The following is a 27,802-nucleotide window of genomic DNA, read 5'->3' on the forward strand; positions in this document are numbered from 1 at the left end:
TGTAAGAAAGAATTAACCAGATCGATTAATGAGCAGTTATAAAGTATTTTCTTCATCCTTGTGTTTTCTGATATGCTTCTGTCAATCTGCAGAATTACTGCCAAAATAGCTAAGCTCTTAAATGGTGTGGCTGTCACATCAGTGCTTGGAGATGCAGATTAGATATTCAAAATAGAAATATTTGTAGATCAGTTTGTTGCTTATATATATGACGTATCTATTCAAATTGAAATGTGAAATTCCATAATTATCACAGACTGCTAATTTTGGGTAAAAGAGAAGGAATGTAACCTGTTAAACTTTGTATGTAACACCTGTTAGTCATGACTTAAGTTCAAACATACTTTTTGTCTATTACTAGGAAAATCAAGGGATTCCCAGTCAGCCAGAATGGAATCTGAAATTGTGCCGAAAATTACCAAAATGACAGTGTCTGGAAAGAAACAGTCGATGGGATTTGAGGTTCCAGGGTAAGCCAAGCCCACTTATATCAAGGTACATCAGTAGCTCTTCTTTCAGACTGATGCACCTGTAGTAAGCTTTCTTCTTCTTTTATTTCTATTTTTACAGCAGTTTTAGTGGCACTCTCCAGAACAAACCATTTCAGCTTCTTGTTTGACTCACAATTACTTTCAGAAGATGGTACCTCACGTTTTGAGTTTAACAAATCCTTTCACTATGAATAGTGTAGAGAGATATCAGCTATTCAGATTATTTAAACATCCGCTTCATAGAATACTGAACATTCTTGGGGTTCGTTTATTTTAAATTTAGTTCGCTAAGTGGAATTATGAAATCAATAAATCTTAACTGTAATTGCTTGTTCTTCAAAGGAAGTAATACTTTTAAGAACAATTTATGGGGAAGATAATCACTTAAGACTAAATTGTCTTCCTCTGCAGCTTTTATTAACTTTAGCAGGTGTTCAGGGTACAACTGTTGTAGAGAAGAAATCAGTCCTCCTTATGCTGAAATAATGTTGTTGAGTAGTAATTCTAATTTTACCCTAACTTGGAACTGCTGGGGAGATGTCTTGTTAAGAGTGCAAAAACATACATGCTGAATCAGAGTCCACTTATCTACAACAGTAGCCAGCAGTAAATGCTTTAATGTAAGGACAGGTCAAGCATGTTGGGAATATGTTCTATGAAATGTCACTGCATGTAGCATTCTGTGGCTCCTCCATCACCTGTTTTCCCTTTTGGATTAGACTGGTTTCTATTAACAATATTTAATGCAGTTTTTGTGTTTGGATATGCTTATTGTGATTTTGAATTCAACCTTATTATAGTCACATACTTTGTGCCAAGAAATAGCATGGTTATCCTCAGGAAAATAGTTCATAAGCATAAATAGTGCCAACATCCCCACCTCAGCTGCAGTATTTGCAGCTCTGATCTGGAAAGCATTTTGAGGAGCAAGAAGATAGTGTGGTTTTTATTTTACAGTACCTTGAGCATGTTTGGTGTAACTGTGTAGAAAGTAACCAGATGGTTTTACCTAGTTTCTTAAGTGCATTTAATACAGGAGTGTAAGCCTAATATCATTATATCCTTAAAACTGTTAAATGCCATTGCTGAATGAAATTGATGTCTTTCAGCTACTTAGATACAATAAAATGTAAATTAAAAATCCCTGGAATTTCAAAATCCTCTTTCTGTGCTGTTTGAGATTTGCAGTACATCAGAGGAAACATTTTTCTTCCTCTCACCTTTGCTGATTAGTGACTGTAATGACTGATTCGTATTAACTTAATGGAATCTTCATCTTTGGTGTTTCTATTTCACTGCTTAAATAGGAGTTTTTCATAATAATAAAATGATGTAGATATAACTTTATAAAAAGTAATCATAAAGGAGTGAAAAAGATCTGCCACTTAATCTTTCAGTGGCTTAGTAGGGATAGTAGTGATTGCATTTTTAGCTGTAATAAGATAATGGCTATATGAAATGTTTATTAATAAGAATAAATACAGAATTTAGTCCCTCTTATTTAATGACTGTCCCACCTTGTGTGTGTCTTACTTTGTAGGGAAAGATGAAGTAGGAATGTTTTCCTCATGTCTAGGCTGGAGAAATTCTTGGATAGCCTAATGGTGACTCAGTCTCAGAGGAAAAATAGTTGTCTCTGCATGGTTCTCAGCTGCTCTGCTTCTCTTCAGGGACTCTGACATAATCTGTATTGTGCTTAATTCCATTATAGTGATACATTTTTTTGTGACATAAAAAAAAAAGTAACCTACTACTGATATCTTCAGGTTTAAATCTTTGGTACTGTGAAGATATTTATTTAATTCATTTCACTTGATCAGCATTTCAGCAATGCTGCTAAATAAGAACAAGCCTCTTTTTCCCCACCCTTTTCAGAGGGTGGTGGTACAGGCTGCCTGGAGGAGCTGTGGGTACCCCTTCTCTGTGGGGATTCAAGGCCAGGTTGGATGGGGCCCTTGGAAGTCTGATCTGGTGGTTGGCAGCCCTGTCTGTGGTAGAGAGGTTGGAACTGGGTGGGCTTTAAGGTCTCTTTCAACTCTAACCATTCTGTGATTCTATGATTCCTATAGAAATTGTATGGATGTTAGGCATTTACTTTTAAGCTTGTATAAATAGGAATGGTGTAGTTTTTTGAAGAATAGAATGAGATTTTGAGAAGAGCCAATCAACAAATATGGCAGAAAGTCTGATTGAAATTGCAGTGTTATCTGCATGTTTTAGGAATCACACTTGTAGGAACCTGCGATGACCACCTTTGTTGTCTATGGACCGCTGGAGCAGTTTGACATGCAGAACTGAGGGAGGTGGCCTTGACCTTATCTTTTCTTCTCTACTTAGGACAGTGTAGCTTAGTCTGCCTGATTCCTAACAGATGGAGCCTGACTTCCACTTTTCCATGGTTTCTGTGTAAGGTCTACGCTAAATATATTGAAGTTACCTGTTGCCTTGCAAGCTTGTAATGACTTTGTAGCTTTTATGTGTCCACTTCTAAACTTAAAAAGCAAAGGAAAACCTTTTTCCCTGTCTCAACTCCTTAAGTATGAGAGTTTTTTTTCTTACACATTTATCTGCTGGTTTCTTGATAATTTATATAAAGATGAATTCTCGGGGAAAGCAATAGATTTATGCTTATTAATGCCTAAGAAGGATTTTAAAGTTATTTTTCAGATTCTCTTTGTTATTTATGCACTAATAAATGTACTGCAGAGGGCTTATAATAATGCATATTTCTAAATGCATAGTTTGTATCTCTGACTGAAAGCACTCTATTAGAAATTGTTCATGGGAGTTTTGATAAACTTGAATTCTAAACCAAGTGTGATTTGTTAGCCTTTGCAGTTTGCACTTCATGCTCTCATTGCTAAATATTTGTATGCTGTTGGTGCAGGCACCATTCCAAAGTGATTCTACAGTATGCTAGTTTTTATTGTCAACTTTTATGGAATTTTAAAGGTAATTCATAGGCCACGTTTTTAAAAACAGTGGTCTAGCATTAACAAAACTGACTATTCTTTGAATAGCTACTCAGTCTTTATGATACCAATTTTGTTATGATATATAACCTCATAATAATAAACGAACCTTCATTAAAATGTGAATGGAGTCTTAGAAGGCATGAATTACTCTGAGCATTGATTGGCTTAGAAATTGTCTCTGGAAAATGGAGTTTGCTCACTTCTGACAAGCTGTTTTTCTGGTGCTTTAGCAAGATTAAATACTGGGTTTTCTCTTGTCAAATCGTGAAGGAAAACAGAAAAAATTGTGAGCAAAAAAGGGTGATTATTTTAACCAGCCTGACCAATATTGTGTAATTAATAATTTTGAAAGGGGAAATAAATGTAGACATTCCTGTAATGACTCTGTGTACTCCGAAAGAGTCGGTTGTATAAAAATAGTTCACGAAGCATCCAGACTTGAAGATTGAAAATAATACGTAAAAGCTAAATCTTCAGCAGGTACACTTTCAGGTTCTTCTTTGAATGTTGGTAGAGTGAACCTCAGTAAACACAGTTGCGTGAAGATGAGTGTCTTTTAGCATGTTTTATAACAGCATATGTTGTATTTCAGAATTTCTTGTTGTTCCCAGAAGACAGTGATGTAACCATAACATTTTACTCAGTTTAATCTTACGGTCTGTGTTGGCTAGACAACATAGGAAGTGTCTTGCCTGGCAGTTCTGGTTTCTACTAAATGTTGAACTTTGCCAGGCATTTGTCTTCTGATTGCTAAGAAAAAGCTGTGGTGAGAGCTTTGGACATCTGTGGCTGAACTGATGGAGGTCAAGCCTGTTTTTAACAAGTTCTTATGCATGGTGCAAGCAAATGGTTAGGAAGTGCTCTTCCTCCAAATAGAAATGGCAAATCTTCTGTTATCATGGAACAGGATGTTTTCAGATTTCCAGAACATGGTAGTATCTGAAACCTTTAGAAATCTAGATGGAACTAGTCTAGTAACAGTTTCAAATATTTTACCCCTGAAATAATAGCAAGGCCTAGTGGCTAGTCATGTTTCACTCATTATTTCACTAGTATATTTATCTAGTGCCTTTTCCTTGAAGAACCCAAATACATACTCGTTTTGGCATCCCAGAGCAGTGGTAGTCACACCAGAAGGTACTTAATCATGAGAGAATAATAGTTTAATCTGATCTTGATTCTTTGAGGAGCTGTAAGTGGTTTGAATTCTGCCATTCCACATTCATCATATTTTTGGAATTCGTACTGACAGTCTTTGGCTTAAGGGAAAATCTGAGCTTCTGAGACTAGAAAATAAAATTATTACTTAAGTAAGTAGAATTTAGAAACTTACTAAAAATTGTCTTTCAAAATGTTTTTGTTTTTTAAAAGGCTTTGGAAAGCTATAGGATAACGTTTTTGGATCACATTACTTCAAGTTTTATCTAAATGTTTTCCTTTTGATGCTTTTCATTTTTGAAAAATTGGTTTTGGAAGCAATGCAGACAGTGCAAAAGAGAGAATACTGGATTGCTGCAAAGGCTGTTTTTATCTGAGCTTCCTTCTAGAAATTCAAGTGTTAGAATGTTAAGGAAAAAAAATGACACCAATGTGAAATACCATATTTGTGTTGTACTGTAACTTCATATTAGTAAACGTCATAATGCTTCAGTGTGAAAAGTGATAGATGTTGAGCTGACACTGAATTGAACTTCATCTTGGGGGGGAAAAAAAGTTAAGAATCGTAATCTTGTTGGAAGGCATCTAACACAAATAAGTTTTAAATAGGTTAATATATGATTCAGGCCAAACTGGTCTGGTGTGCTTTGTATAATCAAGGTGTTTTTAAATACGTTGTTAGAATGTGTAGAAAACCTTGTCTCTGCAATTCTGCAGTCCTTTGAATTTTTGCTTTCCATCAACTTGATTGTTTTTTCAGTCAGTTTTAATAAAGTATCTCTGAATAGAAATTAGAGAAAATACTTGTGCCATTCCAAAGTAGATTTTTCTGTTTGATCTTAATGTACTATTTAAGGAATTAAAAAAAACAAAAACAAAAACAAAAAACCCAAACAACAAATAAACAAGTATTTCGTTCAGACTGATAGAAATGCATTTTTCTTTTACCACAAATAACTGTAGTGACTTATTTTTCTATGCAATAGCTCACTCCCTTTTCTATAATTGATGAGTCATAGGATCAGAGGATCATAGAATTGTTCCAACCTTCCTGCTATAGGCAGCGACACCTCCCTCTAGACCAGGTTGCTCAGAGCCCCATCCAGCCTGGCCTTGAATAGTTACAGGGACTTCTTTGATCAACCTGTTCCAGTGTCTCACCACCCTCACAGTAAAAAAATTTCTTCCTGATATCTTGTCTAAATCTTACCCTCTTCCAGTTTAAAGCCACTTCCCCTCACCCTGTTGCTTCATGCTCTTGTAAAAAGTCTCTCCCCAGCTTTCCTGTAGGCCCCCTTTAGGTACTGGAAAGTAGCTACAAGGTCTCCCTGGAGCCTTCTCTTCTGCAGGTTGAAGAACCCCAACCCTCCCAGTCTGTCCCTGTAGGGAAGATGCTCCACCCCTCTGATCATCTTTCTGGTCCTCTGGACTTGCTCCAACAGCTTCCTGTCCTTCTTGTGTTGGGGGTTCCAGAACTGTATGTAATACTCCAGGTGGGGTCTCACAAGAGCAGAGTAGAGGGACAGAATCACCTCCCTCAACTTGCTGGTCGTGCTTCTCTTGATGTTACCCAGAATACTGTTGGCTGCCTGGGTTGCAAGCGCACATTGCCAGCTCATATTGAGTCTTCTGTCAGCTGACACCCCTAAAATCCTTCTTGTTAGGGCTGCTCTCAAGCCATTCTCCATCCACCCATATTTGTGGTTGGGATTGCCCTGACCCAGTAGCAGGACCTTGTACTTGGCCTTGTTTAACTTCATGAGGTTGGCCTGGGCCCACCTCTCGAGACTGTCCAGGTCCCTCTGCATGGCATACCTTCCCTCTAGTGTGTCAACTGCACCACTGAGCTTGGTGTTGTCTGCAAACTTGCTGAGGATGCCCTCGATCCCGCTGTGCATGTCGCTTATAAAGATGTTAAGTAACACCAATCCCTGAGGAACAAATCAAAATAAAAAATGTCATGAATGTGTGACCAAGGGCAGTATATTGATATTGTTTTCCTTTAAATGGTTTACAAAATTTTAATAGAATAACTTCATGTAAATAGACTTTCAAAAGAGTAGTATATCCATTTTGCAGCAGCATAGATACTGTCCAACTCCTGCTACCTGCATGACATAAACCACGTTTGGTGCTTAGCTAATTGGAGAAAATGATGATTGTGTATCAAGTCTTGATGCAGCATCCCAGCTTTACGTTTTGGATTAGTAGTCAAGAAACAAATATGCGTATTTCTGCTTTGGGATCCTCACAATAAAGAGCAAGAACTTGGCTTTGGCCCTTATAAAAAGGTGTCAAAACAAATCATTCTGATATAGTCCTTGTAGCTAGACTCTGAATTAAAAAAAGGAGGGCTATAAAATGGGCATCGTAGCTTATGGCTATAATTAGAGGCTAAATTTCCATTCACTCTGAATGTTTTCTAGGCTTAACAGTTTAGGTTGTAATGCTTGAATTGCTTTGTCAAGTAGACTAGTTTGGCTGGACTATGTTGTCTCCTGAGAGGAAATGGAAAGGAACTAATACAATGCAAATACTCCTATGAGTGCTGATACAGACAGAAAACGAGAGGTAACGTTGCACTGAATTATCAAAAAAAAAAAAAAAAAAACCAAAAAAGAAACCCAGATACTGTGACATGGGATTCTGAAGTACCATGTCAAAGTAAGTATTTTGAATTATAAAAATTGAAAAGAGGAAAACTGAAGTTTCCTTCCTGCTGGTATATAAATGAGATGTGGAGACAGAAAGATTCACTCTGGAAATGATGGTAGTTGTGTTAGCTTTTGGTAGCATTTCTGAAAACCTGCTAGAATCAGTTCTACAGAAAGTAGCCTGCACCACAGTAGAACTGCATTGGAAAGGATTTCCAGTTTTCCAGGGGAAGAAGCCCCTTTTCCTTATAGGAGCAAACAAAAAACAAACATTTTCAATATTGATAAATGTGACTTCACAGAATCACAGAATTTCAGGAGTTGGAAGAGATCTCAAAACATCAAGTCCAACATCCCACTAAAACAGGTTCCCTACAGTAGGTCATGCAGGTAGGTATCCAGATGGGTCATGAATATCTCCATAAAAGGAGTCTCCAGAAGCTTTCTGGACAATGTGTTCCAGTGCTCCGTCACTCTTTCTGTGAAGTTCTTCTTCATTTTTTGGTATGGAACTTTCTGTGTTCAAGTTTTAGGCTATTGCTCCTTGTCCTGTCAGTGTACACCACTGAGAAGAGCCTGGCCTCATCCATTTGCCTCCTACCTCCCTTTAGATATTTATAAGCGTTAATCAGATACTCCCTCAGTTGTCTTTTCCCCAGGCTGAACGTACTCAGGTTACTCAGCCTTTCCTCATACGGGAGGTGTTCCAGGCCTTTTATTACATTTGTAGTCCTCCACTGGATTTCTTTTAGAAGATACCTGTCTTTTTTGAACTGGGGAGTCCAGATCTGGGCACAGAATTCTAAATGTGGCCTCACAAGGGCAGAGTAGGAGAGGATAACCTCCCTCAACCTACTGACTGTGCTCTTTAATGCACACTATGATACCATTGGCTTTCTTGGCCATAAGAGCACACTACTGGCTCATTGGCAACCTGTTGTTCACCAGAACACCCAGGTCCTTCTCTGCAGAGCTCCTCTCCAGTACATTGTGTCCTAACCTAGGCTGATCCCTGTGGTTATTCTTTGCCAGATGCAAAACTCTATACTTGCGCTTGTTAAACCTCATTGGGTTCTTTCCTCCCCAACACTCCAGTCTGTCCAGTTCTTGTTGAATGGTAGTACAGACTTCTCATGTGTCAGCCATTCCTCCCAGCTTTGTATCATCAGCAAACTTGCTGAGGTTGGACTCTACCCTTCATTGAGGTCAGTGATGAGGGTATTGAAAAAGATGTTGACTTATCTGTTATGATTCTGTATAAACGTTGCACCTTAAATTGCAGCTCTGATATACTTTATTTCTACTCTTCCTGTATTTTGCTAATGTTCTCACAATGGAACATCACTCCATTCAGCTGTACTTGTACTGCAAGTGAAAGCTATTTTAGGATGCCTCAAAGCTCATTTAGGTAGAAGTCTCACTGCAGAGAAGGACAGTGTCAGTTGTAGTCCTTTCCCTCCATGTTAAATGAAGTGGCTGTGAGAAGCTTTTGTTTATCAGTTTCATGATTTTTACAAGATTATTTATCTTGCTTTTGTGTGTAGTACTTATCTGACTAGATGTTCAGAGCTGGTACTGTGAAGTTTGCATCCAGTTGCTTATTATTTCCACCTTAATGGACTTGTTGCGACTTACCAGATAGCATTTTTCTGAGGCTTATATAATAAGGAAGGGAAGATTATTTTTCTCCTATATTTCTGTATTTTCTTGGACATTTGCATTCCCTGTGTTTTCTTTTTTTTTTTCTTTTCCCATATAGTATGATTACTGAAGAAAATGGCCATGTTAACACACCTCAGAAAGGACTGCCAATTGAAGAAGCCAGTGTAACTCCTGGGGTTCTTGAGGCAGTATCAAAACCTGCTCTTTCATCCCAAGTAGTGCAGGTTTCAGAAGAGCAGAATACCGTGCCTACTCCAGTAAAAAAAACAAGCAAGACAAAACCACAAATAGATGTGAAAGCAGAGTTGGAGAAGAGACAAGGAGGAAAACAACTACTTAATTTGGTGGTAATAGGTAATAATGTTATATTACAGGTATAGAGGTTAAAAACTGTTGATTGAATCGGGAAGCGATAAAGAATGAAAATTGTTGTCTCTTTATAATCATATACTGTTTTCAGTTGTATCTGCTTGACCACTGCTATTGAGAGAAAATACATTCAGACTTCCTTGGCTAGACCATGAGGTTGAGTTAACTTGCGTTTGACAGACTAGTAAGATCTACTTTCATTTTGTTTTGTTCTTGGCAGTGTTTTCTTTTTAGTGCTGATATGGAGATAGTAGTTGGCTGTCAATATTAAGTACCTGTTTCAGTATAGTGTCTGCCAGTACTGCTAAAATCCTGTGGATTGCAGGAACATTATTAGTGTATGTGATTTTCATATATTTTTGTCTATTTCATGTTGTACTATATTTAAAATTTGTAAATCAATAAAACTGATGTGTTTTTCCTCCATAGGACATGTTGATGCAGGTAAAAGTACTTTAATGGGTCACCTACTCTACCTCTTGGGGAATGTGAACAAAAGAACTATGCACAAATATGAACAGGAATCTAAGAAGGCTGGCAAAGCTTCATTTGCATATGCATGGGTCTTGGATGAAACTGGGGAAGAAAGAGAAAGGTAGAGTTATCAATTTAATGGGAAATTAATAATGTTTTTCTGAAAGAGCAACATTTGTTAGGAGATCTACTAATAAGGCTTTGATAGAAGCATTCTAAATGCTTTCAGATATTTACTTAGTGCTTACAAGTAAATATTTTGCTTTGTTGAAGTACACATCAAGAGAGAATTAATATTCTGGTTTGATTTCAAAAATGTGAACGAGAAGTTCAGTGTTTCTTCACAACTATGCTAAGGATTGTAGAGTGGGACCAAAATGTACAATGCTAAAAGCCAGTTTTCTTTAAAGCTGCCTTACTGGTTTATTACTGCAAATTTTCTCTCAACTTGGTTATTGTTGTGTGGAAAAGCTCTAGGTTAAATTGTTTGTATGAAAGGGAATCAGAACAGTAAACTGAGCACTAAAATTTTGGTTCACACCTGACTTACATTACATTGAATATCAAGTTTATCCTAAAAAATATATATATTTACTTTACAGAAATTTAAAATTAAATTCTAACATATTAAAAAAGTATGTAATGGTGAAGCAGTGAAGCTAATTAAAAAAAAAATATATATATATATGACCTTTAAGAAAACCGAATAGAAAGTGACATGATATAGTATGTTCAAAAAAAAATACTTTACCGTGTATGTGTGTCTATATCTATCTATCAATCTAGCTATAAATAAGTAGGTTGCTCCCAAAGTAATGCCTCATTTTTATTTCCATGTAAATGATTGCAGATACAAATTTAATAGAATAAATTTTCAGATACAAAACACTGTTTTTCAACACTGTCACCACCATTAGCTATAGTTTTTGCCAGTGATGAACAAGAGCCTGTGTGCTGTGAGCCTGTGTGCTGCGCTTGTAAAGATCTGCACCAGTGGAGGTGGCCCACTATTTCACCCTTTCTTTGATGGGTAATTCACATTACCACTCCCTGGACTGCCATTTTGACTCTGGCTTGTAGTAGTGACAGTGTGTCTTGCCACTTGTGATGGTGTGATTCAGGAAGCTTTCACCTTGAGCCTGGTGTTTGTTCAGTAGGTACTGACAAATTTGCATATAGTGTTCTTTGTTCCTGTGCATACATCATGGCACCCATCTGACACAAGGTTTATGACATTCCAGTGTCGCCACCATCATTTCCAAAGCATTGAAACTGATATTCAGTTCTTTTCAGCTCTATACTCAGTCCCCTGTTTGTCATCTCTTCTGGATGAGCTGATTGAGACATTCTTCATTTTGTGATGTGACAGCTGTGCATGGCTATCACACATAGAATATGGTTTGTCTTTCACACTGTTGTTGCTACCTCTGAAATGCACCATCTGCCACCTCACTGTGCTCACATCCACTCTTTGTTTTCCTTCGGTGTTCAGCAAGCATCAATGAATGTCAGTGAGTGCCATTTTTTCTCTACGGAGGAATTCAGGGACACCTCTTTGCTTCATATGCACTTCCATGTCAGATGCCATTGCGTCAGACTGCCCCTCTACTGCCGTGTGTCACACAGCAACAACATGTAATGGATTGTTGGTGGGAAGGTACAGCGTTTTATTGCCACGCCGCCAACATCTGCCTCTGACTTTGTGGACCAGTGGAACAACATAGGAGGCATTACTTTCAGAACAGCCCTCATATTTTCCTTTTAATCATTCATCCGTTGTTCTACAGCATGTAAACTCTGGTTGCAAAGATAAATGTAACAGAGTAAACTGCTGCTGTAGAACATCAGTTAGGCTGGTGGCTGTAGTGTGTTTACCTTTGTTTTAAAGGCAGATACACATCTGCAGCCACTCTGTATATAACTAAACTTTTGCATATGCAACTCCTTTCAGTTATGAAATGAACGTAGAAACCTGAGTAGGAGTGGGAACAGGGAACTGGGGGAGAATATCCAGAAGCAACTGAATGTGATTTTCAGAAGAAGCCTGATGTTAGGGTTTCTAATCTGTATAGTATTGGTAGTGTTGTTGTAATATTTGTCAAAGTATGTAAGAGAGGAAAAGCTGATGGGGAGAAAAATTTAATGCTTGTAGATGTAACTGGATTAGAACTGTAATTATTTTCACTGCTCTGTAAAAGAAAAATTAACAAGTTAACCATATTATGAATAAAAGCTACTTGCGGTGCAGTGTGGTTAAGATGATAAACTAGAAATATGGTCAAGAATTTATTATCTATGAAAAGTAAAATGTTAACAGCAATTAAACTCTTCTGAAAAAAATTTTATGAGCCCTAAACTTGTATCCCTGGTTCTATTTTTTTTTTTTAATTTTCTTTTTTCCACTTTCTGACCTTTATTCACTTAGATACAAGACATTTCTTCAGAAGATAAATTGTAATTATTAAAGGAAAATGTCTCTAAACAGGTATTTTTGCTTGATTTTTGTAAGACTAGACTTACATAAAGATAGCTCTAGCGTCGTCTTTTCCAGCAAGCAGATTTCTTTCAATTTTTTGATGCAGAGTGAATCAAATGAAATTTATTACCTGTATAATTTCATGATTGTGCTTATAATAGCTTACTTGATACCTCTGTGAAGCTTTCAAAACTGTTCTAATGAAATGTTCCACATATGTCTTGTTTAAGGGGAGTAACAATGGATGTGGGTATGACCAAATTTGAGACGAAGACTAAAGTAATTACTCTGATGGATGCTCCAGGCCACAAAGACTTTATTCCAAATATGATCACAGGAGCTGCACAGGTAGAGATGGTTTAAAATTTTTTTTCCAATAGCGTTATTTATAACTTTTTAAAATTAAATTGGCTTTCTTCTTTTAAAAACTAAGATGAAATGGAATCGTTCGTTCTAGAATAGCTTGCAAGTTTCCTAAACTTTAGATGGAGTATATTTGTTTTAATGTTAAAGGTAGCTTTTTTTTTTGTAGTTAACTTTTTGGAAGAGCATTATTAGGGAAGTAGATTGAATACTGAGCTGCAGTTAGATGGAATCAGTTTTTCAAATGTGTCGTTTATCTATTCAAGAATCTCTGTGAACGTAGTTTTGTAGATAAAGATTTTTAAGTGGTTTTGAGCTTAAAGAAAAAGTTTAGTTAGGCCAGCAAAAGGCATCCATGTGTTTAATACATTTCATAATGTATGACTAAGCACAGATAAGAGTTCATGTGCAATTTGTCTGTTTTATTCAGTGGAAGTCACACAGTGTGCGGACTGCGTGACTGTGGTTTTGGGAGCAGTAGGTAAAATCCAAAAGCAGTGGGCTCTATCACTGAATTTGGTATTATGCCTCCCATTCTCACATAGGCTAGTTAATTAATTTAGATAGTTAAATAGGGGAGAATAGTATGCTGTTAAATGCGATAAAATGTGTGATTTCTTTTCCACTTGAAAATGCATCTTTTTTTTTTTTTTTAATAGTAGGACTGATTCCTTGAATTACAAGAGTTAAAGTGTTGTGACACATACTGTGTAGAGGTTTGTGTTTTATTATCTCAATAAGGATAGGTACTGTTACTATGGTTTTATAGTGAGAGTAACTGCTGTAGGAAAGCTGTTTGCTCCAAATCATGTTCTAGCTCTGTAGCAGAGGCTGGGTAAGAATTCAGGTATTGTGACTCAGTGGTTAGGATACAGGACAGGCAAAGTTCTCAAAGTGTGGTGTAGGGCATGTATAGTTACTTCTATCATGATACATACACTGCAGAATGATCAGGATTTTTGAAACCAGAATTAGTTCTTTAGTTTTAGATCACTAGAAAATGTTGACTCAACCACACTGTTTTCTTTCCAGTTTTCATTTTAAGTGCTTTGTCATCTTTAAAAAATGTAATGCAAACACAAAGTGTTAGGATACAACTTGCAGACCTACTAGTGGTTGCCTTAGTTCAGCAGAAGACAAGACTTGCCAGCTAAGGCTTGATGCATTTTCTGTGTTCTCTCAGGACTCCCTCAGGACTTCCCTCAGGGCAATTGTATTCTGAAGCCTATTAAAGAAATCACTGAAACTATACAAGCTTTTGATGCTCAAGTAGCCTCAGCAGAGAAGAAATGGGTTGAAGAAAGCAAGTATGGCCGTGATGCCTTCATATCAGGGGAAATTTTGTTAGTGTGAATCCCCAACTGCTGTTGCACAAAATGCAAATGAGCCTTATCAGAACCAGGATCTGGCCTTAAATACATAGTTAATTCACTTCAGTTCCAACGCCATTTCTTTTCTGTGTAACTTTAATTTAAAAAAAATTAATTTAAAAAAATTAATTTTTAAAAAAAATACATTTTTCTGTAGGGAGACATCTACCACAATGCACTTCTGAGGCTCTGAGCAGTGGGAAAGTTCATCCCCCTCTCCCTTTCATCATACTCATGCATGCATAAGCCTCCCTGTGTGAGATGTGGGGAATTTGCATCTGGGTCAATGGGAGAGGTATTTTGGACTAGGGCACCATGATGCTGGCTTTATTTCTTCTCTCTGTATCCTGAAGGTTATATATGTAAAGAATATGAGAAAGCACGTCTTTTCTCTCTTTCCGTTAACTCTAACTGGCTGTTACTTCTGAAAAAAGGGAAAGTTGTTTTCTGATTGCTTTCATTATCTGATTTTTTTTAATAGGCATGTTATATAGCAACATGTAAGGTTGACAGCTAAATTCATCCTTTTTCCTTGTGTGCTGGTTTTTCTACAGTGCTGTAGACTGCAATAACTATTTGTCTTCAATGCCATGGCAGAGTGTTTGCCTAGGTAATAAAATATGTAGTAGATTACTACATATTTTGGAGTCTGGCATGCTCCTTTGTGCTGAATAGATTGTGAAGCATCAACATGCAACATGAAGCAGTTGTGTCTGGTTGAATAATACTTTCATTAGTTGAGGTCCATTCAGCAAAGTGGGTGCTTTGAAGAAGACAGATTCCTCAGCCAGGTTTTGGCTTGTGTTTAACATAAAATAACAATGAATGACATGAGGTGATGCAATGCCACAATACCTCAGTGAAATGGACCTGAAGCAGATAAAATAAACTGTTTAAGTTGTGTTTGAAGCACATTCCTTCTCTGTAAAGTGCACTTGTGTGGGCTATTGCTGATGAGCGTGTTTAGTCAGAGTATTATCACCTCATAAACAGTTTTAATTGTTTGGGACTTTTTTTTTTGCATTTGTTTTTATAATCCAGGCTGATGTGGCTATTTTGGTTGTGGATGCCAGCAGAGGAGAATTTGAAGCGGGATTTGAGACAGGTGGACAAACTCGAGAACATGGATTATTAGTGCGATCTCTTGGAGTCACGCAGTTAGCTGTTGCAGTCAATAAAATGGACCAGGTACTTGCTTAACTTTCTCAGTTAAATGAAGGGGTTTCACCTAGGACTGTGGGTCAATTTAAGGATCAATATTATGAAACTAATAATAAAATTGCTTCTTTCTTTGATTTTCAGCCCTTAGTCTTTTATTTAGGTTATACACTAATTTTCTGTTCGAGTATATTTTCAAAGCACGCTAGAATGATAGAATATTTAAATTTAAAATGAGTAAAGGTGTGAAAATTTGGACTAAGGTGCTAATCCAGTGGCATCTGTAAGGGCACCTTGATAGTCAGTCAGGTCAAGTCCAAGAGCTTTATTTAAATCTTGCTGTGTTTTAAATTATTGGTGTGATATATGATTCTTCATGAATCTAAATTTTGTATGAGCATTTTAAAAAAAAGAAAAGCAAAAAAAGGAAGAATGAGATGCTGTTCAAGAACTAATCAAACTAGAGCCACATGCAAATTTGTGTTGACTGTTGTCATTATTTGTTAATGTGTTTGTTTGCTTTTACGTATTCAACTATTAACCCACCTGGAAATCTTGTATTTACAACATCTGCAGGTGCTGTGTGTGAGAAGCCCAATTGGTACTACAGACTTAATGACATGCAACTGTTGTTTAAGGTGTTAGAAATCTACAATTTACTATCACAGTCTGTTTCTATTTTAGGTCAATTGGCAACAAGAAAGATTCCAGGAAATTACCAGTAAGCTTGGCCAGTTTCTTAAACAAGCTGGCTTCAAGGTAACATAGACTTCTGAGGTCATTGCTTTGTTCAGGCATTTGGATAGGATGAGTAGTTGTTATGGTCAGGTTATTTTATATCACTTTTTTGCTGGTCATATGTGCACGTATTATTGCAGATTCCTTTTCTTACTGCTGGAGTGTTCTCTGACGCTTATGTAAGGTTAATCAGTTCTTTAATACTCTTTCTGTCACCATCTTTTCTTAGGTCTGTTGAATCTTTGGGGCACTCGTATTGTAGTCTCTTAGAATTGTTTTCTAAAAGCAGAGTAGACGAAGGATTGCTGAAATATTCAGTGTTATATGAATTACAGTAGATGATTTTATATTGGAGCAGGTCTTGGCAAGGATTATGAACTAAAAGAACACTCTATTTGCCATTCTCAGTTATTTCTACCATTTCCTTAGTTCAAACTACTATCTATTTGAACTGGTTGCAGCCTTCCTGAAATAGTTATGCGTAGAACAGCAGCTCAGACTAAAGCATGCCTGTCTGATATGGAGGTGGAGTTTGTTACCTGAAATCAGTTTCTAGTTGTTAATGTTGTTATCTTAACTCCTTGCTGGAGCACTGTGACTAGGGAAGATAAACAGAAAGGAAATGGATTCACCAAGTAGCCTATCTTTTCTAGGGGAAATACAAAATAAAGCTTAGAGGTGTAATATTGAAAAATGCACACTTTGCTTTTGCTAGAAGGGGCTTCTAACAATGTCTGATTAACTTCTGTTTATTTTCATAATTAGGAATCTGATGTGGCTTATATTCCAACAAGTGGTCTTGGTGGTGAAAATCTAGTCACAAGAAGTCAGTCAAGTGACCTCACAAAATGGTATCAAGGGAAGTGTTTGTTAGAGCAAATCGGTGAGTGAAGTTTTTCTCACTTAGAAAAAAATATGGCTCAGTCATGTGCGTGTCAAAATATTGATTTTGGGAAAGATGTGAGACAAAGTCTTTGGAATGCAATGTGGTTGATTAAGTCCCAAGTGAGAAGTTGTTGAGAGGGTTTTTTAAATACAGATATTCTAAAAGGTCTTACCAATTTTTTTGCAGATTCTTTCAAGCCACCGCAAAGATCAGTGGACAAACCGTTTAGATTGTGTGTTGCTGATGTTTTTAAAGGTTGGTTATTTTTCTAATGTTTTCACCAGAATGACAGCATTATTTAAAACTAGTGTTGAAAGGAGATGTAAAAATAGGTGTTAAAATAGGTGCTTTATGTCTTTCAGTGGATTTGAACAGGAATAGTAATCTAAGTACTGTTCTTTTTGGAATTTTAGACACCATCACTGAAGGAGAAACCTATTGGAAAAAAATTGAGGAAGAATCTAGGTGACTTTGTAACTAGTTATGTAATGAATTGATGGTTCTGTGGGACAGTATCTGGGAGCCTTTCTTTTCCAAACCGGTTTTTGTTCCCTAGAGTACTGCTTCTTTGTCTTTGCAAGTGCGATTTCTAGGCCTTTTACCTTTCAGTCCTAGATTTAATTTAAATTAAAAAAATAATAATTAAAAAAAAAAGTGTGACTTGCTTCTTTTATGTTCATTTTTTATTTTCATATAAAGCCTGGGGAGGGAGTAGAAGAAAGGGAGTGGCTTGGTGAAGCTTTGTAGCCAGCCAAAGATAAACTGAAAGGCTCCAAGCTGCTCCTTAGCACTAGTATAAATATGGACAGTCAATAACTATAATCAGTTTTTGTTGCCGTGGCCTGAAGAAAATGGAATGCTGTGAGCAGCTAAGATTTTTGTGATAAACTTAATATTTTCAGAGTTAAATGTATTTACATTTAGAAATAATTTAGAAAATGTCTTAAAAATAAGGCATATATAACATAGGTATCTAATTTGAAACTCTGAGCAGCTTCCTTCAGAAATGTTGCAAACCAAATGGCAGCATGAAAAAATCTTTTAAATCACATATTATTTAGATCAGTATTTTAAAAGAAATTTGAATTTAGGTATAGGCTGTTTGTAGGGGAAATAATGAACAAACCAGGTTGAAATACTGACTGTAATTGGAAAAATCTATTCTGAGACGTTCTGATTTGGGTCTTTGAGAAAATACTACTTGTTATGAATGCCCTGGGATAGCCAACTTAGCATGCTGAAGCCGTAATACTAAGTGTTGAAACACTGCATGAGAATTTGCCCTGGTGCACTATCACAGATTTCATATTTCAGGTTTTCACTATACTTACATTCAATTTGTGAGCTGTGGAAAGTTTTTTGGAATTTTTGATTGAGATCTTTCAAAATAATATTTTTTGTTGCAATAATCATTTTTTGTGTTGACTGATGTTTCACTAAATGAACAATTTAGATTAAATCTGCTCTCTGGAAGAAAGACTGATTTTTGCTAAAGTAAGCAAACCAACAATGGTTTTAGAAAGAAACTCAATTTACAAATACAGGGTTCATTTATGAATGTGGCCTTTTAGGTACTTTTTAGATTGTGGGTTGTTTTTTTTTTTAAACATGTGATATCAGAACTTAATTAACTTGGATGCCATTAGAGGAAGTAACTGCAGATACCACTACAGAAGCAACAGTTATTCTCAGCTCTATTCCAACGTGCATGCATATGCAGGAGAAGCAGTCCTGCTTCTCCTGCACTTTGAACTGAGCAGAACTATGTAAAAAGTGAGAGCGCTGAGTTCACTTTTATGCAGCTTGGAAATCCCCTTTCTTTATTGAGGTTGTAATGCATATGTTTCATCTACCTCGGCCTGGTTTTACTGACCTCCATAGGCCTCCTAATGTTCTCTCCAGGCAAGCTATCTCCTGACAAGAGCTGTCTGGAAACACATTTGTCTTCACTGCAGCATCAGTCCTCACTGAGCTCATTATAGGGTATGACTTGACCTGACTTGAGAAAAGCATTGATTGCTAAGAGGCCTAATCCTGTGAATGGTCACTGTGACCTAGGAGAACTTAACTAGCATGATGTGTAGAAATCAAGCCTTTTTTTTTATGGCCCAATTCTGTCCGCTACTATGCATTTTTTAACTTGCACTGATCTCATGGGGGAGTAAAGGAAGAAGTCAGCATGTGCAAGGCTTCAAACAACATACTAGCCTACCAAGGCAGAGCAGGTGATGTAGTGAAAGAGTTGTTTTTTGATTATGCTTGGAGATGGCTGGGAACCAGGAACCAGTTCATGATTTTGGTTGTCTGCATGTGCTTACAGAGCTAGCTTTAGGTTCTTTTTGATACAGTGTTGAGATAGCTTATGTACCATGATATCTGGATGCTTTTCTAGCAGACATCTACTTCTCCAGGTTTCTATTCTTTTGACATCCTATGTCTTCTGTTAACTGACTGTGTTCAACCTGTTTGCCAGAATGAGTAGAGGGGAGATTAGCTCACAGACATACTGGTAATAGTTTTCCAGCTAGCTAGATGGAAACATTCCTCAATAACAGTTATGAATGCAAAACGAAGTGTTGGAGGTATAAGACTCAAGATTAATATGGTAAAAAAATATTAATATGTTTGCTGATTACTGCCTTCTAATATTCACCAAAATGTATATTTGTTGTTTGTGTTGTCTATGTAGAATCACTTCAGATGATTTTTTTTTAAATATATCCATAAGCATTTGCTGTGGGAGAGAGGCATTTGTTAAGGTGTTTATTTGTAAATGTGCATGTGTGGCACCTCTTTTAAAAATAATTGATGATTTGTTCAAGTAATGAGCAGGGTATCAGTTAGGGATGTGAGCATTCAAGAATTAAAACAAATTGCATATCGTCTACTTAGAAATAGTGAAGTATTTTGCAGTTATAGGAACTCCTCATGTTAAATAGGACCAAATCATTTATTGATTTTTCTAGGAGTAAATGAAATATGCAAACAGAGCATGTAGAGCTCTGACTCAGTTAAACAGTAAATGGCATAGGAAGTTGCACCTGTGTGTATGAAAATTGTTATGACTGTGGTATATTTTTTATCTGTAATTAGAAAATCACGAATTAAATAAAATCCCTAGAAATGAAGGGGCTTAATCTAATACTGCAAAACTAAAAAATATTTCTTCATGCTCCTACAGTTGTTTAAAGAAGGATATTTCTCCTTAGTTCTGAAAAACATAAGATCTAGAGGTTTTGAATTGAACGTTTCATTTTCACAATGATGCACAGCTGGCTGCCTTGCAAGTACTGAACTCTCTACTGGGGAAAAAGTCTTTATTATATTACAGACTTATCTGCGTGTTTCTGAAGGGCTAACTTGTGATGGGAAATTGACCTTATGAAGTTGTTTCAAATCATTACTGTGTTTATTGCAGACCAAGGATCAGGATTCTGTGTGACTGGAAAAATAGAAGCTGGCTATATTCAAGTTGGAGAACGACTTCTGGCAATGCCTCCCAATGAAACTTGCACTGCAAAAGGTACAGTCTTCAGAAGTGTGTTTACTTTCAGGTCAATACTGGGCTTAGAAGCAGTTACTGAAATGGCAACAGACTGTCAAACTGATACTAACTGTCAAACATAAAATGTGAAAGCATAAAACGGATTTCTTTAGATGTGACTGTATCTGTATAAATATGTCTGTGAAGAGTATGTGAAATCTTACTTTTTTTTTTTTTTTTTTTTTTTTACCTTTTTTTGCTATATCAGATATTCCAAGTGTTATGGCCTCATGACTTTGTTTTATGAACTATCTATTAAAAAAGAATCTTCTGAATTGCAACAATATATATATGCCTATTTAAAAAATTCAGTACAAAAATCATTAATATTCAGGTTTGCTGTGCAATGTAACTGCTGTTAGGAAGTTTGAGGATGTTGAACAAGAAATGATGCTTATGATTAAGATGTGAAAAACCTTGAGAATTATGTCTAGGCTGTTTTTTCATGAGATTTATCACTGAATCTTTCATTAATATACAAACTTTCAGGATATAAATGTCCTGAGCACCAACAAAATACAAGAAAATTGGATTTAATCTTGAATATATTTCATCTTTGAAAGGAGGAATTGCTAAGTCAAGACATTGAGTATTTAGCTGTTTTAGTTTTCTGTTCTTGAAACAGGATTGTTGAGCATACACCAATGAGTTAAAAAAATATGACCTTGAAATAAATAGGTTTCAGTATTTAACTATTTAATCTGAGTTCTGCAACATGTCAGTATGACTGTTGTGCTCTGTTCCAAAACCAGCTTTCTTGGTCTTACTTTGAGAGGCTCTTCAGTGTGCATGTTTGTACTGTTGTACATACATCGTTAGCAATGCACAAGAAAATTACAGTAACATGGATGACACACAAATGATGATGATGACTGCTGTAGTCAGTCCTTTGTTTTGAGAGTGAGGGAAGAGGCAGGGAAAAAGATGGTTTTTTTGTCACATTCAGTTTGGGAATACCCAACTCTGTGTACAATTCTATGGTTCCCTTGTGTACTGTCTCTCATATGTCTGAAACACTGAGTGAACCATTGAGAGTATTAGTTCATTAATCATGGAATCAGGGAATGGCTTGGGTTGGAAGGGTCCTTAAAGACCACCCAGTTCCAACCTCCTGCTCTGGGCTGCCACCCACCAGTTCAGGCTGCCCAGGGCTCCATCTGTCCTGATCTTGAGCACCTCTAGGGATGGGGAAGCCCACAGCTTCTCTGGGCAGCAGTGGCAGTGCCTCACCACCCTCTGAGTAAAGGATATTTTCCTAACATCTAATCTGAATGTATTATTTGCATTTAATGTGAAGAAAAGATTATGTAATTCACTATAATATATTAACTGTATGTAGTGTGCACAATAGAATGAGTTTTTCATTTTCGAGAGGCTGAACTTGATTTAATCATTTTGTGAGAATGGCACATACATAGGTAATAATTATAAAACTGTTCAAAAAGCAGTACTTAACATGTAGCTGAATGAGACTTCCTGACATGGCTTTGACAAATGGTTTGGGAACAGATTTGCAAATATATAAACACAGTCTGAAGTGAAATAGAAGTAGATCCTATAAATGATGCAGTAATTATTAAAAGTGTTTTTTTCTGAGAAATATAATTCTTGGTGTCCACTGGAAAGTTCAGAATTTTAAGTCGGGGAAAAATTAGTCTTATACTCACCTACTTAGCAGGATAACTTTTAAAGCATTTAGAATACATGAAGATAGGAATAAAATTACTTCTAATGACGCTTTCTAATAGATGCAATGTCGTGAATGAAAGGCAGTCTGTTACGCTTTTTTATGAAAGAGTTAGCAAATCCACTTAAGGTAAATGAAAGTTGACATAGTACCATTAAAGTATATGAAAGATGCGGTCTAGGGTGTGCATGTGCCTCAAAGGATGGGTGGGGCAGACACGGAGATTTTCAGTACTACGGCATTTTCAGGACTGCGTCATCTGCGCTATGTGACAAGTGCCAGGGCCTCTCTTATGGCTTATATAAAGCCATGTTATTGTGCAGGGTGGGGTTAGAGAATAGTGAGTTCTTAGCAAGAGGGAAAAAGAAAAAAGCTTCCTCAGTGTTCTCAGTTAAAAAGCTTTTACTCTCAACCCATTCATACTGAAAATTGATGAGTAATGGTTGATGAAGCACAAATGGCCCAAACAGAGGTGTTTGTTTGTAACTCAGAACCTAGGTACTTCACTGTGCGGTTCTGTTCTTACTCATTTCCAGGAATCACACTTCACGATGAACCGGTTGATTGGGCTGCAGCAGGAGATCACGTTAGTCTCACTTTGACCGGCATGGATATCATCAAAATCAAGTGAGCAGAACTAAGTTTCAGTCTAAGTAACGGTTTGTTTTTAATGAAAAGCTTTATAAGTATTACACTTAACAATCAGCGGTTTACTTGAAGAATGATGTGGCTACCAGGATATTTAAAACCGAAGTGATGCCTATCACCTGGCTTGCATGTACAAACGTTGGAAACATCTGCTTTAAGTACAACGGCAGCCTCAGAAGAATACTGTTAGCTGTTGTGCTTCGTGCTGACACTAGCAACCTTCTAAGCTTTTTTCCTGAAGACTTCTCCTTAGATGCCTTAATTACTGAATTAAGTCAATTCCTTCTGCTAAATGAAAAAAAAAAAGATGTTTTTGAAGAGCTTGTCAAAATTTTTCTAACAAAATGCATCCAAACAACTGCCATTGCATGCCAATAAGTAAAGCTGGATAGGTGAAATTGATGTTGAACTTCTTGTTCAACACGTTCAGTCACTTTATCTCATGGCAAATGCTTTGCTGACCCTTTATGTTTTTTTGTTTTGATGTATGCAAGGAGGCTGAGCAAATGGCTTTGTGTCTATTTCAGTATATAGGTTTTGTGCTGAGCATTAGCCCCAAGTTTTTAGGGAAGTAACAATTGTTATTCAAGCTAGATAATTGGGTCTGTAATCTGTACAGCTCTATTACATTGAAAAGATATGAACTTTTCAAACTACTGCTTGGAAAATGCCTTGATAGATTTTAAATTTATGCTTTGTTTCTAAAGAAAAAAAACACGTTTCTTTGGGGTATGTAGTTATTAAATGAAGAATAAAATTTACTTATTAAATGAAGGCTTGATACAGTTCATCACTTTGATGTCATTTCTCTTCTGAAGACGTACTAGGTTTGTCAAGAAGGGGTGCAGGTTTTAAGTCTTCTTCATTTTGGTGAAATTTGATTACTTCTTATGTGTAGGTTTAATCACACAGCCACTCTTTCTGGTCTTTTTTTGGGGGGAGGGAGGGATTAACTTTCATTTTAGCTGTCTGATGACAGCTGCTCGAGAAAGCTGTCTAGTCTACCTTAATGACTTGAAATGAGCATCGGCTTTTTTGTGACTGAGTTTATTATAAGTAGAGCTTTTTGGATGTAAGTGTTCCCGAGAGAGTTTTGAGACTCCTGATCACTATGTTAATCTGTCCACAAATTAGCTAAATTACAGAGGCACTGCTGTTTTGGATTCGCTGCAGTATTTTGTGCTGTTGATTTGGAACGATCTCTGAATGAAAGTCTAATTCTTCAAAGTACCTACACACAGGAAACGATGACATTTTTAGAAACTGATTAGCAGTGGATGTAATTGTTCATTGAACTAGACAGACCTCGTCATGCATATCCATTAAGCAGCGTAGATATCGTATAGAAATTACTTGGGTTTTAGGTTTAAATAAGATATTCCTGATTATTTTTTTTCTCCTGGCTGTTATTAGATGTTGTTGTCATTGCTTTACGTGTCTTAAACATGTTGGTTTTTTTTTTCAAAATGGCAATTAAGCTCTTTATATCGTGTGTATGACATACCATATTATGCATATATGACACATATGCATATATACATATATGTGTTAAAATAAGAACTTTTGTTCTCCTTTTTTGTAGTGTTGGCTGTGTATTTTGTGATCCCAAGGAACCTGTTAAAGTTTGCACTCGATTCAGAGCTCGGATTCTCATCTTCAACATTGAGATTCCAGTCACCAAAGGATTCCCTGTAAGTCTCTCTGAAACTTATTTTCATTTCAAGTTGCTCAGGGTTTTTCCTCTCCATATGCTTTCCCACATGTCTAATGTAAAAAAGTCATTTAGTATCCAGACGTTTTTCCCTTCCCCCAAGGGAAACTAATTCTTCTGCAACTTGAAGAGGATGTAAGGTGCTGCTGTGGTTGCTTGTGCATCTTGATGACTTCTGATGCCTAGCTAGGCCTTTTCGGAGAATGCATTCCAGCATGGAGTCAGGCTAGGCTGTTCTTCTGAAAGCCCATACCTGTTAGGAATATAATGATGCACTTAGTTATAAGATACCTTGAAAACAACAACAACAAAAAATGGTTAATACTACAGAATTACATAGACATGGCACAAACTAAACACTTAAGAGTGAAAAATGTATTTGTAATTAAATAATATGTGAACATAATAATAATACGTTGTTACATTGGCAGAGATCACAAAGCTTAGGAAATAAAAACAGTTACTGAATGTGAAGTGGGGACTCTTGAGAGAGAAGTTTTAGAAGCATTTGTTTAAAAAAATCTTAAAAGAGCTATTTGTTTTTGAGTACTAACGCATAGGATTTCTGATTATTTTATAAGATTTAATAAAAGAAAGCTATGTTTTAGGTGCTTTTACACTATCAAACAGTAAGTGAACCTGCTACTATTAGAAGATTGTTGAGCATCCTGCACAAAAGCACTGGTGAAGTGACAAAGAAAAAACCTAAGTAAGTGTTCTGAATACTTAAAGATTATGTAAAAAAAAATGAGCTGAGTTTAAATTGAAGTGTGCTTTATCAAGCAAGTTCTAATATGAAGAAATAATGTGTTTATGAGGACATAAAAAAAAAAAATGCTTCCATTATTTTAGCTGGTTTCGTGCTTAGATTTCAGAGTGCTTTATGAATTAAAAAATTGTTTCCACTTAATGAGGACTGAGCACCTGAGAAGTAAAATTACTTCCATAAGGTCAGTTGCAGAACTGAGAGTGAATCCCAAATCACTAGCCCTGTGCTTAAAAGATCTATTTTTTACATTATCTCACTTCTTCTTATGAAATGGGCATAATCATGGAAATGGGTTACTGTGAATTCTGCTACACTGTCGGTCAGAATCGAACAGAACCATCTCATACAAGTTAACCTATAGGAATGTCCCTCTTGTTACAAGAAAGCTGTATTTGGATAGAGATGTTATTTGGCAAACAAATAATTAAAATAATCATTTTCCAGAAATGGCATGACTGAGACTTACTGAAAGGGATAGGGGTAGGGTTAGGGAAAGGTGTCTATAGAGTAATGGATTGGCTCCTAAGTTACAGGGACTTAGGTTTGAAACAAGACTGGTTTCTGTTAGGTGTAAAAACTGGGTGTTAATGGCATAATTCATTTGTAAACAATTGTCTGGATATTGTGGTGAATGACCTTCTCTGGAAGTTTTTAAAGAAAAGGCAGATGCCTTTTAGAAAGCTGTGCTCCAGGCAAATGAGTTTTCACTCTGTTGCCTTGGGTTATACTTTAAATCAAACTTGATCATCATACTTTGAGCTTTATAAGTTTATTTTTTCCAATTACTCACTGTTCTCTTTTTCATTTATATATGTATATATTTATAATATTTTTCTGCTTATTTATTTCAGGTTCCTTTCTAAAGGACAGAATGCTTTAATAGAACTAGAAACTCAAAGGCCAGTTGCTGTAGAGTTGTATAAAGATTTTAAAGAGCTTGGGAGGTTTATGTTACGCTACGGTGGTTCCACTATTGCTGCAGGAGTTATCACAGAGGTATGGTGTTGTTATAGTGGAATTTCTATAATGTAAAGGAGTGCTGTTTACTTTCATATAGCGTTTAGTTTTTATGTTTTATTTTATGCCTTTTAGCCTAAAAATGGAATTTATTTTGCTTAAAAAGAGACAATGCTTTAGCAAGCTGCAAGGAAAGTGCTAACTTCTGAAATTTATATGTTTTGTCCCCTCTCACCAATTAAAAATAACTTTGTTTTTAGTATCGGTCTTTCTAAAACTTAATTGACTGTATAAATATACTGGAAATAGTTTTTATTTTAAAATAAGAATAATAGATTTTTAAATAAGAAGTATTGGCCATTTTTACTATGGTGAGTTTGTGTCTCCTATCTTAGTCTGTTAGCACTGAAGGTGGTTGTATGTTACTATTCTTATCAATGCCTATAGATTTTTTCCAGTCAAGTGTAAGTGGAGGCATGGGGTTAAATATAAATGCTTTACTTTCTATTAAGAGCAAAAAAATAGAAATGACCCTTATCTGACATTTTAAAAGTATTGCTGTGATCTTTGATTTAGAATTTAAGCTCTTATTCTAGACCTGAGAGAGAGAAATTAAGAAATATTAACAAAGTTATGGTACTGAGATGTAAAGCTGAGTGGCTTAATGTCAAAACTTGTTATTAGAGCTTGAAAATTTCTGGCTTCTCTCTGATCTACCAAAGACTCTGTGAATTATGATGCTTTAATGCTATATGGTTGTTAATGGGATCCAGATTTCAGGCTTTGATCTTTTTGCTTAAATGTAACTTGAAGTGAGTGAAGTTGTTTAGACCTATGATGTCCAGTATTTGTACAATTGAGAACTACTAAACGCTTTGTTCTTTGAGTATGACTGTTTTAGCCCTTGTAATCTTTTTCCAGAGAATTTCAGAGCAAAAGGAGTCTTTTTTTTTTTCCCACAGATAATCACATTGGAAAAAGCTGTGATCACTTTACAGTTACTACTTCATTTTTCACCATTTTTTTTCTATTTGATTTTTAGATTAAAGAATGACAGCGGTGCCTGGACTTCCACAATCCAACCAAAATGCAATCAGATATCCAGACTTCTGTTTAAGAATCCAGTTACTTCAGCTGAAGGAACAAGTGCAATTTACTGGGGGGAAGAAGATGGTCACAAAAGTTAGTTTGAATTAGACTTCTGAGGGAACCTTTCATCAGTCTCTCCCACTGCAGAACAAGATGCCAACTGACAAGAAATTGCTGATGTTGCACTCACTGATCAGAAGAGTCCAAGTATTGCTCCATGTGGAATTTACCCGTTAAAGAGCCTGATGGAAAAATATTAGGAAGTTGAATGGGGGGAGGGAAAAAAGTGATGAATCATCATGAAGCAAACTCCTTCTAGACATAAATTGTTTACATATTTTCTTTGATCTGCTTTTTTTGCTGCACATTAATTCAGTAAAGTAACTTTATTGGTCTAATATATTTTGAGGTTTGAGTTGAACGCATATTCAGGGTAAAACGAACTATTTACTTTGGGTTCAAGAGAATGGCATGTAGTGTTGTACCAGGATTTTTTTTTTTCCTGTCCCTAAATTTATTTAAAAGAAAAAAGAAGTTTCTTTTGCTGTGTCGTAGAAGTTGTGCCAACTCTGGCTAATTTTATTTTTTAAAATGTAAGAATAATAAAATAACTTAGAGCATAA

At 36.2% G+C, this 27,802-nt stretch overlaps 1 protein-coding gene across 1 annotated transcript in view; it reads left to right on the forward strand.

Moving 5' to 3' along the window:
* The window catches only part of HBS1L (HBS1 like translational GTPase), a 64,554-nt gene extending 36,752 nt beyond the window's left edge, over positions 1–27,802 (forward strand). The window contains exons 5-18 of the mRNA XM_085217253.1: positions 362–470; positions 9,038–9,294; positions 9,739–9,904; positions 12,490–12,607; positions 15,034–15,180; positions 15,835–15,909; positions 16,654–16,771; positions 16,961–17,029; positions 20,193–20,297; positions 22,542–22,632; positions 24,236–24,344; positions 24,973–25,073; positions 25,985–26,129; positions 27,133–27,802. Of these exons, the coding sequence (XP_085073379.1) occupies positions 362–470; positions 9,038–9,294; positions 9,739–9,904; positions 12,490–12,607; positions 15,034–15,180; positions 15,835–15,909; positions 16,654–16,771; positions 16,961–17,029; positions 20,193–20,297; positions 22,542–22,632; positions 24,236–24,344; positions 24,973–25,073; positions 25,985–26,129; positions 27,133–27,144 (1,622 nt within the window). The 3' untranslated portion in view covers positions 27,145–27,802. The remainder of the gene's footprint in view (positions 1–361; positions 471–9,037; positions 9,295–9,738; positions 9,905–12,489; positions 12,608–15,033; positions 15,181–15,834; positions 15,910–16,653; positions 16,772–16,960; positions 17,030–20,192; positions 20,298–22,541; positions 22,633–24,235; positions 24,345–24,972; positions 25,074–25,984; positions 26,130–27,132) is intronic.

This window comes from Meleagris gallopavo, chromosome 2 (genome assembly GCF_905368555.1).
Source record: "Meleagris gallopavo chromosome 2, MGAL_WU_HG_1.1, whole genome shotgun sequence".
NCBI classification, from domain to species: Eukaryota; Metazoa; Chordata; class Aves; order Galliformes; family Phasianidae; genus Meleagris; species Meleagris gallopavo.